The following is a 15,145-nucleotide window of genomic DNA, read 5'->3' on the forward strand; positions in this document are numbered from 1 at the left end:
TTAATAAAGCACTGGGGAAATTCTGTCTTAAATTCTGCTCTGACTGCTAACTCAGTTGATTTCAATAGAACTTTCTAATCCATTGTGTTTATATGCCTACATGCCTTCCTCCCCACCCCCAAGAAAAATGGTCACTACCAACAAATTGCACTGATTCTGAAACATGAAACATTACTAGAAATATATGTATAAATATATCAACAAACTCATTCCAGCAGTGTATGCACCTACAAATGGTGCAGAAGCAAAACTTACAATAACTGCACCAGCATGTAAAAATTCTGGAAAAAGAAAAAACCCACAATACTTTAAATTAATTACAGTGCCTTATGCATCCTTTAATGAAACTACCAACTAGAGAATTTGATTATTCATCGTGAAGATGGAGCTATTATACATGGTACTTCAGCTTAAACTGTCTTTTAATTGTTTTAATCAACAGAGCAGCCCGATGGCCTATGTCAAAAGATTGGATCTCCCTGTCTTAGCCCCAAACCACAAAAACCATGGGATAAAAATGCATGGGAAATTCCACGAGAATCTGTGAAGCTGGTTAAGAAACTCGGAGCTGGACAGTTTGGAGAAGTATGGATGGGTATGTGGACTGGACGTTGATTGGTTAATACTGTAAATGTATAAAGAATTAAGTATTGTTTTTTGGGCCAAAAGATAAGGCACAGAGCTATAGTCTCTCATTTGTAGTCAAGCGGCAGAAAATTTACCCTTATTAAAAGCCAAATCTTCTTTGAAAGGTTTTTGGGAAACTTGTTCAGATGTGAGTTATGTCAGCAAGCAGAAAACTTGTGTGCTGTCATCATACAAGTGAAATTGTGTGTTTTGATACAATTTATGATATTGTGTTGTGTGGTTGCCAAATCCTTTTTTGTTTGATTACTTTATCATGAAGATGGATCCCCTTAAAGAATAGGCCCATCACCTGAAATCTACTACTTGAACACTAAAATCCCACTAATTATTACTGCATGGAGGAGTGGTGCAGATTAGATGATCTCAGATCATTCCCATGTGATCTTTGGAACATTCAGTAAATTATAGAGTCTCGGTCTTTAGAGTCTTCTATACTTAATTTTGTGAATTACTTTTATAAAGAGATGAGCGCCAGTATTATTTCTGTGGGGATTCGCCGATAGTCCACCTTAACTTGAGCAGAAGATTGCCAGTTGTTTGCCATTTCTCTGGAGTTTCCGCTAATCTTCTGACAATGGGAGGACCATTGCGGAAATTCTACCCCTTGAAGTGTTTTGACTTCTTGCCTAGAATGCCTTATGGTTGTACAACACTCAATCTTGGGGGTGGGAAGAATTGTACTCCAGCTTCTCCTGCTAACTGTTACATAGTGCCATTGACAACAGTCTCTGGAATATTTTTGGCCTTTTCATCTATTGGGGACCTGAGAAGGTTGAAAAGGAATACAAAGGAGGGAGGGGGAAGAATAAGCTAAAATTTAACACCTTTATTTTTTCTATGAAAGTGTCTATTAGATTTTGGTATTTTTGGACCTAGTTATGGTTTACAATAGTATCTTGTACACAAGTGGGGCTGTAAAAATTAGTGCTACAAATCTTTATGTTGCCAAAGTTGCATTGACATAATAATTAATTCAAAAGCTTTGGGGAAAAAAATCTAGTTTTGTTGTGTTTTAAATCAATGGACTAATGAAATATCAATGGATAAACAGGCCCAGAAATTGCTCATGAAATAATGGCTAACATGGCTCACCATTATTTCAGGGCAAATGGTAGAGCAAGTTCCAGAGAGCACACATGAGCTGTCAAACGCAGAAATCTGGAAATTGCTGTACTATTTGCCCTGCTCGTTTGAAAGCTTCGCATTAAAAAGATTTTGCCGGCTGAATGAGTGGAGCAGCGCGAACTTGCTGCACCGCCCAGCTGGAAATGAACTCATAAGAACATAAGAAATAAGAGCAGGAGTAGGCCATACGGCCCCTTGAGCCTGCCCCACCATTCAATAAGATCATGGCTGGTCTTCGACCTCAACTCCACTTTGCTGCCCGATCCCCATAATCCCTTGATTTTCCCTCGAGTCCAAAAAGGTATCTAGGTTTTTTAGGTCTAAACTAACTTTTAACGGCATGGTAAATATTAATGACTGCCAAACAACCTCTCTGGCACTGAAAATTAACTTTTAAAAATGTGGCTTATCATTCCTCCCAATATTAATTGTTGGGGATATTAAAAATAAATTAAAATTGTTACTTTTTATTTATTCTTTCTGTCTCTTTTACCTCTGTCATGTAATCTTGCTGTCTTTTTACTTTGCTTTCTCTAACTAATTTTATAGAGAATTTACTACTTGCAGCTCTCAATTAAAACATGTTGGCGCCCAGATGCCCACAAAAAGTTTGTGGGTGGGTGAGTTAGTTACTTATGAGCGGCAGGCGATGTCCATTCATCGCTCAGTGCAATTCCTAGCCCACTTTATCAGAATCAACTGGTAATGTTATAAAATTGCATGAAAACATATAGAAATATTGCAACCATCCTAATGAAAAAAATGATATTGCTCTGTCTAATTTGTTGTATCCACTGACTGTCCATGAATTTTAAAAAAGCCCATTAGAGAGGCAGCAAAATGGGTATCATCAGGGTACAGATGTTCTACATAAATAAGAACTGTTCGAAGTCCATTGCAGGCATCACAAAGGGTTATTGAAAGTTGGTGGCGGATGGATTTGTTCCGCTTCATCCTCTGCTCTTTCACCACTTACACTGCTCAGCCTCTTTGTCACAAAAGGCTGCATAAAGTGCAGGTGAGCTGTGTGCTAGTTGTTAAATGTAAAATGAACAGCAGTAAAGCCTTTATGATGCCACAGTGGTAACTATTACGTGACTGTTAAATGCTGACATTTAACAATGTGTGGAACTGCTAGGTGAAGATGATAATTTGGCTTTTGTATTAAAAAGACAAAAATAAACAATGGGGCATCTTCCATTTGGTATTCATTTAATTCAGTTCAGATTTAAAATCTGAGGTATAGATTAATCACTTTAAAAAAAATAGTACAGATTGATAATGAAGGTAAATACTACAGATCACAGGCATGCATTAAAATGGAATATGGATGGAAGAGGTTAAACTATATTCTGCACATTGTGTTAAGTTTTATGTGCCAGTAACTTGTCATAATATTAGCTCAACATCTAGTAATACAACCCATACATATTCTGGTAGTAACAAATGTTCTTGTGTGTTTCATACTGGCATGAAATCATTCAAAGTATGAGGTGTAGACGCCATTGGATTTCACACTGTTAAAGGTTTAACTTTTTTTAGATGGTAACGAAACTGATATCAATTCCAGGAAGTTTGTTAGTTCTTCAGAAATAAAATATATTTAGGGTGGTCTGAAGTTCAAGATGCTTCCTCTAATTTATGCAGCTAGGTTGATGTGTACACTGGGTGAAGCTCTTCCTTTTAGGATTGATTGTTGCAACTGGTACAGTGCATACAGCAGCAGTGCACATTTCCCCTCTCGCTGCCTCTGTTGACTAATCCTTTGCATTGTAGGCTTTCTTACTGTGACTCATACAGGACAAGGAAATACCAACAGTTTTCTGATGGTTTGAGTCTGGGGACTTCATGAGCAGGTCACTTTCTACACAAACATACCCCCTTTACAATGTGCAGAAAATCTCTTCACAATAAGCAGAAAACTTCTTTAAGGCCATTTAAGACAAACTGCAAATAACAAATGGCTTTGACATCACGGAAAGTTTGATTAATGTTCTTCTTTCTCACAGGGGGAAAAAGTGGGTGATTATCTAGTAAAGAAACAGTTTGAGGGCAAGTAGAGATGGGGAGGAGACCCTTCATGAGTTTGATCACTTCTATCAGTGCTCCTCTCAATCTTCTCTGCTCTAAGGAGAACAACCCCAGCTTCTCCAGTCTATCCATGTAACTGAAATCCCTCATTCCTGGAATCATTGTAGTAAATCTTTTCTTCATCCTCTCTAAGGCCTTCTCGTCCATTCTAAAGTGGGGTGCCCAGAATTGGACACAATACTCCAATTGTGGCTGAACTGGTGTATTTTTTTATAAAGATTTAACATAACTTCCTTGCTTTTGTACTCTATGCCTCTATTTAAAAAGCCCAGGATCCCATATGCTTTTTTAACCACTTTCCCAACGTGTCCTGCCAGCTTCAAAGATTTGTGCACACATACCTCCAGGTCTCTGTTCTTGCACCCCCCTTTAGAATTGTACCATTTAGTTTATATTGCCTCTCTTCATTCTTCCTGTCAAAATGTATCACTCTGCACTTCTCCGCGTTAAATTTCATCTGCCATGTGTCCGTCCGTTCCACCAGCCTGTCTATATCCTCTTGAAGTCTATTATCCTCTTCGCTGTTTACTACACCTCCAAGTTTTGTGTCATCTGCACATTTTGAAATTGTGCCCTGCACACCCAAGTCCAAGTCATTAATATATATCAAAAAAAGCAGTGGTCCCAGTGATTAGTAAACTTTGTACATGATGGTTCCTGTACTGCTGGGACCATGTAATTATCAACAGTTTTATTTGAAAATCACAAGCTTTCGAAAGCTTGTGATTTTCAAATAAAACTGTTGGACTATAACCTGGTGTTGTAAGATTCCTTACATTTGTCCACCCCAGTCCATCACCGGCATCTCCACATCATGTAATTATCATCTGTGGAGTGGTTGTTGATCAGGGTAGATTGCAATGTTAGTTTTTGGTCCTTTACCTTCTGGGGTCACTGAGAAATTTGCCTCACTTATAAGTTCAATATATGATTAATCAATTGTTACAGGAGAGTAAATAAGGTGGATATAGCCCATTATAGGGTAGGTTGTACATGGCCAGTTATAAGGAGGGTTGATTTGGCTTTGTTCTATTTTAACATTTTTAGAACGTTAGTCAAAGCTGACATGGCAGCTGTGGGTAAGGATCCATATGGCCACTTCCCCATTGAGGTTCAAGACAAATTAAGCTTGAGCTGAACTAATCTTTAGCACTTGTGATTTAAGTCTGAAAAGTACAGTACAGTTATATATTCAGGGTGAGTCTAATGGTAAACTGTCTGAATAAGATGAAAGTTTTTTTTATTCCAATCCAGCCAAAATGATTTTTTTTAAATGTCTAACAAACGGGGCCTTAAAAAGTTTAGTCAAATATTCATCCTAGAGCTGACTTCCAGTTTTGGAGCTCTGAGCTTATTTTTGCGTCAGGGACAGTTTTATTATTTTCAAATATCCTCTTTTCAGAGATTGGAGGGTAGCAAATGTAACCCCACTATTTAAGAAAGGAGGGAGAGAGAAAATGGGGAATTACAGACCTATTAGCCTGACATCAGTAGTAGGGAAAATGCTAGAATTTATTACAAAGGATCTGATAACAGGACACTTAGAAAATATCAATAGGATTTGGCAGAGTCAACATGGATTTATGAAAGGGAAATCATGTTTGACAAACCTATTGGAGTTCTTTGAGGATGTAATTAGTAGAATGGATAAGGGGCAACCAGTGGATGTGGTGTATTTGGATTTTCAGAAGGCCTTTGATAAAGTCTCACACAGGAGGTTGGTGAACAAAATTAGAGCACGTGGAATTGGGGGTAATATACTGGCATGGATTGAGAATTGGTTAACAGACAGAAAACAGAGTAGGAATAAACGGGTCTTTTTCAGGTTGGCAGACTGTGACGAGTGAGGTACCGCAGGGATCAGTGCTTGGGCCCCAGCTATTCACAATCTACATCAATGATTTGAATGAGAGGACCAAATGTAATATTTCCAAGTTTAACGATGACACAAAACTAGGTGGGAATGTGAGTTGTGAGGAGGATGTAAAGAGGCTTCAAGGGGCTATAGACAGGCTAAGTGAGTGGGCAAGAACATGGCAGATGGAATATAATGTGGAAAAATGTGAAGTTATCCACTTTGGTAGGAAAAACAGAAATGCAGAGTATTTTTTAAATGGTGAGAGATTGGGAAATGTTGATGTTCAAAGGGACCTGAGTGTCCTTGTACATGAGTCACTGAAAGCTAACGTGTAGGTGCAGCAAGCAATTAGGAAGGCAAATGGTATGTTGGCCTTTATTACAAGAGGATTTCAGTACAGGAGTGAAGATGTCTTACTGCAATTATATAGGGCCTTGGTGAGATTGCACCTGGAGTATTGTGTACAATTTTGGTCTCCTTACCTAAGAAAGGATATACTTGCCATAGAGGGAGTGTAACAAAGGCTCACCAGACTGATTCCTGGTATGGCAGGATTGTCGTATGAGGAGAGATTGAGTTGACTAGGCCTGTATGCTCTAGAGTTTTTAGAAGAATGAGAGGTGATCTCATTGAAACATACAAAATTCTTACAGGACTCGACAGGGTAGATTCAGGGAGGATGTTTTCCCTGGCTGGGGAGTCTAGAATAAGGGGTAGGCCATTTAGGACTGAGATGAGGAGGAATTTCTTCACTCGGAGGGTGGTGTGTCTTTGAAATTCTCTACCCCAGAGGGCTGTGGAGGCTCAGTCATTGAGTGCATTCAAAACCGAGATTGATAGATTTCTAGATATTAAAGGCATCAAGGGATATGGGGATGGTGCAGGAAAATGGGGTTGAGGTGGAAGATCAGCCATGATCTTGTTGAATGGTGGAGCAGGCTCGAGTGGCTGGATAGCCCACTCCTGCTCCGATTTCTTATGTTCTTATTTACCTTCACCAATGTGTTCAAAATTGGCACTGTGCAATCATGCATCATTTTATATCAGTTTTTAATAGTCAACAGTGGATTTCATTGATTTCTGATTACACCATTGTGAAACACCTTGGGGACATTTTTCTGCATGAAAGGTGCTAGATAAATACAAGTTATTGTTGGATGATTCTACACAATGACATCATAGTGAGGGAAAAATTGGTTCCATCCGTTTGCAGTTCTTCTTCCAACTCATCGGATTGGTTCCTATTGATGAGTTTCAGTCCCAGTGGAAAAAAGCTGATAAATAAGCTTGTAAAAAAGCTGGTACGGTAGCATAGTGATTATGTTACTGGACTAGTAATCCAGAGGCCTGGACGAATAATCCATTCATGAGTTCAAATCCTACCATGGTAACTGTGGAATTTAAATTAAATTAAATTAAATCTGGAACTTAAAAAAAATAGTATCAGTAATGATGGCCATGAAACTACCGGATTGTCGTAAAAACCCATCTGGTTCACTAGTGCCCTTTAGGGAGGAAACCTGCCGCCCTTACCCGGTCTGGCCTATATGTGACTCCAGACCCACAGCAATGTGGTTGATTCTTAATTGCCCTCTGAAATGGCCTAGCAAGCCACTCAGTTGTAAAATCTCGCTAAAAAAAGTCATAATAAGAAAAAAACCGTACGGACCACCCGGCATCGGGCCACTAGGCACTGGACACGACAAAGGCAAACCAAGCCGAGTCAAACCTGCAAGGTCCTCCTCATGAACATCTGGGGACTTGTGCCAAAATTGGGAGAGCTGTCCCACAGATAGTCAAGCAACAGCCTGACATAGTCATACTCACAGAATCATACCTTTCAGCCAACGTCCCAGACTCTTCCATCACCATCCCTGGGTATGTCCTGTCCCACCGGCAGGACAGACCCACCAGAGGTGGCGGTACAGTGATATACAGTCAGGAGGGAGTGGCCCTGGGAGTCCTCAACATTGACTCCGGACCCCATGAAATCTCATGGCATCAGGTCAAACATGGGCAAGGAAACCTCCTGCTGATCACCTCCTACCGTCCTCCCTCAGCTGATGAATCAGTCCTCTTCCATGTTGGGAAGCACAGAGGGTAGCAAGGGCACAGAATGTACTCGGGTGGGGACTTCAATGTCCATCACCAAGAGTGGCTCGGTAGCACCACTATTGACTGAGCTGGCCGAGTTCTGAAGGACATAGCTGCCAGACTGGGCCTGCGGCAGGTGGTGAGCGAACCAACATGAGGGAAAAACCTACTTGACCTCATCCTCACTAATCTACCTGTCGCAGATGCATCTGTCCATGACAGTATTGGTAGGAGTGACCACAACACATTCCGCGTGGAGATTAAGTCCCGTCTTCACACTGAGGACACCATCCAACGTGTTGTGTGGCACTATCACTGTGCTAAATGGGATAGATTCAGAACAGATCTAGCAGCTCAAAACTGGGCATCCATGAGGCACTGTGAGCCATCAGCAACAGCAGAATTGTATTCCAACACAATCTGTAACCTCATGGCCTGGCATATTCCTCACTCTACCATTACCAACAAGCCAGGGGATCAACCCTGGTTCAATGAGGAGTGTGGAATAGCATGCCAGGAGCAGCACCAGGCATACCTAAAAATGAGGTGCCAACCTGGTGAAGCTACACCTCAGGACTACATGCATGCTAAACAGCGGAAGCAACATGCTATAGACAGAGCTAAGCGATTCCACAATCAACGGATCAGACCAAAGCTCTGCAGTCCTGCCATATCCAGTCGTGAATGGTGGTGGACAATTAAACAACTAACGGGAGGAGGGGGCTCTGTAAACATCCCCATCCTCAATGATGGCGGAGTCCAACACGTGAGTGCAAAATACAAGGCTGATGCGTTTGCAACCATCTTCGGTCAGAAGTGCCGAGTGGATGATCCATCTCGGCCTCCTCCCGATATCCCCACCATCACAGAAGCCAGTCTTCAGCCAATTCGATTCACTTGACGTGATATCAAGAAATGGCTGAATGCACTGGATACAACAAAGGCTATGGGCCCCGACAACATCCTGGTTGTAATGCTGAAGACTTGTGCTCCAGCACTAGCAGCACCTCTAGCCAAACTGTTCCAGTACAGCTACAACACTGGCATCTACCTAACAATGTGGAAAATTGCCCAGGTATGTCCTATCCACAAAAAGCAGGATAAATCCAATCCGGCCAATTACCGCCCCATCAGTCTACTCTCAATCATCAGCAAAGTGATGGAAGGTGTCGTTGACAGTGCTATCAAGTGACACTTACTCACCAATAACCTGTTCACCAATGCTCAGTTTGGGTTCTGCCAGGATCACTCGGCTCCAGACCTCATTACAGCCTTGGTCCAAACATGGACAAAAGAGCTGAATTCCAGAGGTGAGGTGAGAGTGACTGCTCTTGACGTCAATGCAGCATTTGATCGAGTGTGGCACCAAGAAGCCCCAGTAAAATTGAAGTCCATGGGAATCAGGGGGAAAACTCTCCAGTGACTGGAGTCATACCTAGCACAAAGGAAGATGGTAGTGGTTGTTGGAGGTCAATCATTTCAGCCCGTGGACATTGCTGCAGGAGTTCCTCAGGGCAGTGTCCTAGGTCCAACCATCTTCAGCTGCTTCATCAATGACCTTCCCTCCATCATAAGGTCAGAAATGGGGATGTTTGCTGATGATTGCACAGTGTTCAGTTCCATTCACAACCCTTTAGATAATGAAGCAGTTCGTACCCGCATACAGCAAGACCTGGACAACATCCAGGCTTGGGCTCACAAGTGGCAAGTAACATTCATGCCAGGCAATGACCATCTCCAACAAGAGAGAGCCTAACCACCTCCCCATGACATTCAACAGCATTACCATCACCGAATCCCCCACAATCAACATCCTGGGGGTCACCATTGACCAGAAACTTGACTGGACCAGCCACATAAATACTGTGGCTACAAGAGCAGGTCAGAGGCTGGGTATTCTGTGGTGAGTGACTCACCTCCTGACTCCCCAAAGCCTTTCCACCATCTACAAGGCACAAGTCAGGAGTGTGATGGAATACTCTCCACTTGCCTGGATGAGTGCAGCTCCAACAACACTCAAGAAGCTCGACACCATTCAGGACAAAGCAGTCCGCTTGATTGGCACCCCATCCACCACCCTAAACATTCTCTCCCTTCACCACCGGTGCACTGTGGCTGCAGTGTGCACCATCCACAGGATACATTGCAGCAACTCGCCAAGGCTTCTTTGACAGCACCTCCCAAACCCGCGACCTCTACCACCTAGAAGGACAAGGGCAGCAGGCACGTGGGGGAACACCATCACTTGTACGTTCCCCTCTAAGTCACACACCATCCCGACTTGGAAATATATCGCCGTTCCTTCATCGTCGCTGGGTCAAAATCCTGGAACACCCTTCCTAACAGCACTGTGGGAGAACCTTCACCACATTGACTGCAGCGGATCAAGAAGGCAGCTCACCACCACCTTCTCAAGGGCAATTAGGGATGAGCAATAAATGCCGGCCTCGCCAGCGACGCCCACACCAATGAACAATTTTTTTTTTTAATTGACACGTGGGTTGAAAAGCTGACTGCCTGCTTAATGCTGATGATTGATTGCATGTCAATGCTCCAAGCTAACTTCATCCTGTGTTAGCTGCAGAAGTTCATTTGGCATCACCAAGATACTGTGAAGTTAACAGTGTGCATCATTTAACAGTAGATGCAAATATGCCCTCATTTGCTTTCAGTTGTTGCCTGCACATTTGAATATGAATTGAAGGTGTGAAATTGGTGGAGGGAGCAGGGAAAATAAAACCACTAATACATAAAAGCTGAAGGAGAAACAGATGATGCTTAAAGATGAAGGTACAAATTTAAAATAATGGCTACAATAACTTGCTTTTATACAGCGTCTTTAATATAGAGAATTGTCCAGATAGTACTTCAGCAGCATGAGGGGAGAAAAGGTACTCTTAAACCAAAGGAGAAATTAGGATGGGTGATCAAAAGCTTGGTCAAAGAAGTGGTTATAAGGAGAAGGAAAACCAAGAGGGAACAGTGGGGATGGGAGATAGTGAAGGTTTTACTGGAGCTGAGGGAATAGTTGAGAAAATTAATAACTACAGAAGTATCATGGTGACAGAAGGGCCAAAGACTAGGCAGTTGGAGTTTGAAAGTGCTGTTGTAAGCAATTTGAGACTTTTTTCACCCATGGGTGGATGCTGAAAGAAATGGTTTGAAGGAGGGTAGGGGGGGTGTGGATGGTGAAGAATACAAGAAAATGGACAAAGATACAGATCAGCCATGATCTGATTGGTGGAACAGGCTCAAGGGGCTGAATGGCCTACACACGTTCCTGTGTTTATAAGCACTGAGGCTAATTTTAGCACACTGCTGAGATTAGCTAATTGAAGACAGGTTGGCAATTGAACTGGGGTCCTTTTGGTCTATGGCTCTGCTACATGTTGGCTTTACCAACTGAGCCATTTCATGGAGTTTTTCAATTCCCAATAGTAGGACGACTGTATGATTAGATTTGTCTCTTTCAAAATATTTCAAACGCAGCTGCAGACATATGTTGAGTATTTGTGGTCACCGTGTTAATGTGCTAAAGCTGACGGAGTAATTCCTGCAAATCCAGAGCACAGGGTTTCCTGGGGGAAGACTCTGAATGCTGGTGAAAAGCTATGCTTATTGAAGTGAATATGGAACACTTTCCCCACCTTTGTTGTTGAATGTCTGTCTCCAAACTCCTTCCAATTGATTTGCATCCCAGCCATTCAGAGCCATTCTTGAACTTGTGTTTGTAGGGTTGGACTTGAGGTCAACTGGATATGGTAACCAGCCCTCGACTAACAGTCTGACCCTAAATATAATTTTTATTTGGTATCTGAGCAGCAGTCTTGTGCTGTAATGAAACATCTAAATATCTCTGAATAGAACAGGTAGGCTCTTAAATCCATACTTCTCGTGTTTAAAATAATTCCCATGTAAGAAGACTATTTGTACAGTTTAATTCACAAATATAACCATAACACACTCTCTGGGTTATGAACAAAATATAATAAAAAACACAAGTCTCTGCTGAATGTGTTGCTTCTCCCAGTTGCAGTCCTTATGATTATGTGCTACATGTGAAACCAGCCAATATATAGCCTTACAAAATAGGCACGGCTTCTCTTTCCCCAAACAGGTTTGCCAAACCCATTGTTATTTACAGTGCCTCTTGGAGGCAGGAAATAATTGTTTTAAATTAAATAGTGAAATAATATAACCCTCAAAGGATTAAAAAGGGAAAATATAGTTTTAAATAATACAATAATGGAAAAATAGAAATTGTTCGGATCCATTTCATTATTGCCTGGCTCCCTGTAATAATGGCCCACTGCAAATCAAGGATAATTTTCTTATGTTTTGATTTTGCCTCTATTGCCACCACACAGGCAAATTTAAAACATAATACCTGTGTGATTTATGACTGAACAGCTTCTATATATTGAATTAAGAGGTGAGACATGCTCATCAATGATTGATTATGTGGCATCTATGATGCAACTCTATCCATTTTCAGTTCTAAATCTCTACTGGCTGAAAAATTACCTTTCTGAGATTTGTTAGCTAATTTGTGACCAAATTGTTTGGGATTTTCCTCCCACTTCCAAACTAGTGAGAACCAGGAAGCTCAAAGGAAACATTTGTGTGTATGTCATTTTAAACAAAAAAAAGGGATAGAATAGGATATATTTGATAGGACTAAAGTTTAAATCAAAATAGGAGAGCAAGATGGAGGAAAGATAATGGGGAGGAAGCAAGATGACAATCAAAAAAATTAAGTGTTCAATTCTAAAGAGTATACGGTTACTATTATGCTGCCTTTTATACTACAAGGTACTAGTACCTGCTTTAGTGGTGGGAATTGGTGCATTAATCTGTACCCAGGTGAAGTGCAGCTCAATGCATGCATACTGAGACATGTAGGACTCCACTTACCAGCATCAGAATGCAAGTGGAAATTTTTTAATGTAGAGCTCCATCTGTGCATAGAGAAAGACTTGTATAGCGCCTTGTCGAGTCTCTCAAATGTACAATGAATTACTTTCAAATTCAATGAATGATATAAAGGCATACTTGAACAGATGAGCAAAGCTCTGCTTACTAGCCAATGACATTTTTAATGTTGGCTCTTTAATAACTTTTAAAAATGTGACAGCAGTCCAGTGGAGCAGCTGGAATCATCTTAAACTACAACAATAACTACTTGCGTTTATATAGCGCCTTTAACATAGTAAAATGTGCCAAGGCGCTTATACGGAGTGTTATCAAATAAAATTGGACACCGAGCCACATAAGGAGATATTAGGACAGGTGACCAAAAGCTTGTTCAAAGAGGTAGGTTTTAAGGAGCGTTTTAAAGGAGGGGGGAGAGAGAGGTAGAGAGGTGGAGAGGTTTAGGGAGGGAATTCCAGAGCTTAGGGCCTAGGCAGCTGAAGACATGGTCGCTAATGGTAGAGCGATGTAAATCGGATGCGTATGAGGCAAGAATTGGAGGAGTGCAGAGATCTCTGAGGGTTGTAGGGCTGGAGGAGGTTAGAGTTAGGGAGGGGTGAGGCCATGAAGGGATTTGACAACAAGGATGAGAATTTTAAAATCCAGGCGTTGCTGGAGTGGTGCTATTAAAGAAATGGCTGATGGAATACTCTCCACTTGCCTGGATGAGTGCAGTTCCAACAACACTCAAGAAGCTCGACACCATCCATGACAAAGTAGCCCGCTTGAATGGCACCCCATCCACCACCCTAAACATTCACTCCCTTCACCACCGGCGCACAATGGCTGCAGTGTGTACCATCCACAGGATGTACTGCAGCAACTCGCCAAGGCTTCTTCGACAGCACCTCCCAAACCTGCGACCTCTACCACCTAGAAGGACAAGAGCAGCAGGTACATGGGAACAACACCACCTGCACGTTCCCCTCCAAGTCACACACCATCCCGACTTGGAAATATATCGCCATTCCTTCATCAGCGCTGGATCAAAATCCTGGAACTCCCTTCCTAACAGCACTGTGGGAGAACCTTCACCACAGGGACTGCAGCAGTTCAAGAAGGCGGCTCACCACCACCTTCTCAAGGGCAATTAGGGATGGGCAATAAATGCCGGCCTCGCCAGCGATGCCCACATGCCATGAACGAATAAAAAAAAATGTTAAACTCTAGCCAGTGTGAGGCTACCTCCTGGACAGTTCCCCATTGCTTGACAGAATTCACCCTCAGATCAACAACTTCAAACCACAATTGCACTGTGCTTTGCACATCAATGTGATACAAAAGCCACAGTACATCAATGCAAGAAATGACTATATAGCTGGGGTATTAGAGTAGTAATACTACTCAGCCCTGAAAATCCATGGGGAGGGGGGCATAAGCGAAGCATATCTCTAGGCAAGTGCTTCCCAGGACCTCTGCTAGTAACCCAGGCAGAGTTTTTGTATGGGCTCAGCAGGCAACTGTGCCATTAGTTTCGCATCTAGGGCTTGCCGATGAAACCAGAAAGTCCGGTTGAAGATTGCTGGGCTAGGAGATAAGAGGGGGACTGTCATGTAAAAGGGCCACATTTAATTTTTTTTTAACATTACAAAAAATTGTGTTCCTCTTTGGGGATCCAGACCACAATCCTGACCCAGCCCCCAATTTGGTCCCCACTACTGCTGTGTGGGTCTAGGAAACCTTTAACACTATTTAACTTATAGGAAGGGAAAGGGGGTTGGAGGTGCTATTTTCTGGAGCATTGTTTCAGTAGGTCTGGAAAGGAAAAGGGGAACTTGTGGGAAATATTAGAGAGGGAGGAGGAGTATCTGGAAATATTTGTTTGATTATGCAGCTCATTTGAACTTTGTATAGCTTTGTTCTTTTTTAAAATGGACACTCATTTATCATTGAGGAAACAAGAAGTGAATGTGAAAAGTTCGATATGACACTTCTTCAACTGGTTGATATTTTTGCTGCTACCCTGTGAAAATAGAGATAAGTAAACAACTTACATTTGGGTAAATGTACCACATTTTGAAACTGTTAGTCTGACTAATGGTCTAAGTTTCACAACTATGTTCATGCTATAAGTTCCTTGTCAGCTGATTCTTTTTACCCAAGTATAATGTTGTTTTATCAGTGTGATATCATCTGTAACACACTGTTATAATTTTCATGAAAATTTAAATGTTAATTCTAAATTAGTTTGTCATTTTAACACCCTCTTGTATGGAAGAGGCTGAAATAAAATAGAATATGAGCACATATGTATTGGAGGCCCAATAGAGTAGCGCAATCCAGTCTTGCATTCACAAACCTCCATACACTCACTATTGATGCCCTCATGTTATCCTCGTCAAGAGGAGCCAAACCAGA

At 41.8% G+C, this 15,145-nt stretch overlaps 1 protein-coding gene across 2 annotated transcripts in view; it reads left to right on the top strand.

Annotated features, from left to right (window-relative positions):
• The window catches only part of lyn (LYN proto-oncogene, Src family tyrosine kinase), a 125,516-nt gene that overhangs the window by 42,556 nt on the left and 67,815 nt on the right, over nt 1–15,145 (top strand). For both annotated transcript variants that reach the window (XM_067980055.1, XM_067980061.1), the window contains exon 8: nt 443–595. In XM_067980055.1, the coding sequence (XP_067836156.1) occupies nt 443–595 (153 nt within the window). The remainder of the gene's footprint in view (nt 1–442; nt 596–15,145) is intronic.

This window comes from Heptranchias perlo, chromosome 3, assembly GCF_035084215.1.
Source record: "Heptranchias perlo isolate sHepPer1 chromosome 3, sHepPer1.hap1, whole genome shotgun sequence".
In the NCBI taxonomy this organism is placed as follows: domain Eukaryota; kingdom Metazoa; phylum Chordata; class Chondrichthyes; order Hexanchiformes; family Hexanchidae; genus Heptranchias; species Heptranchias perlo.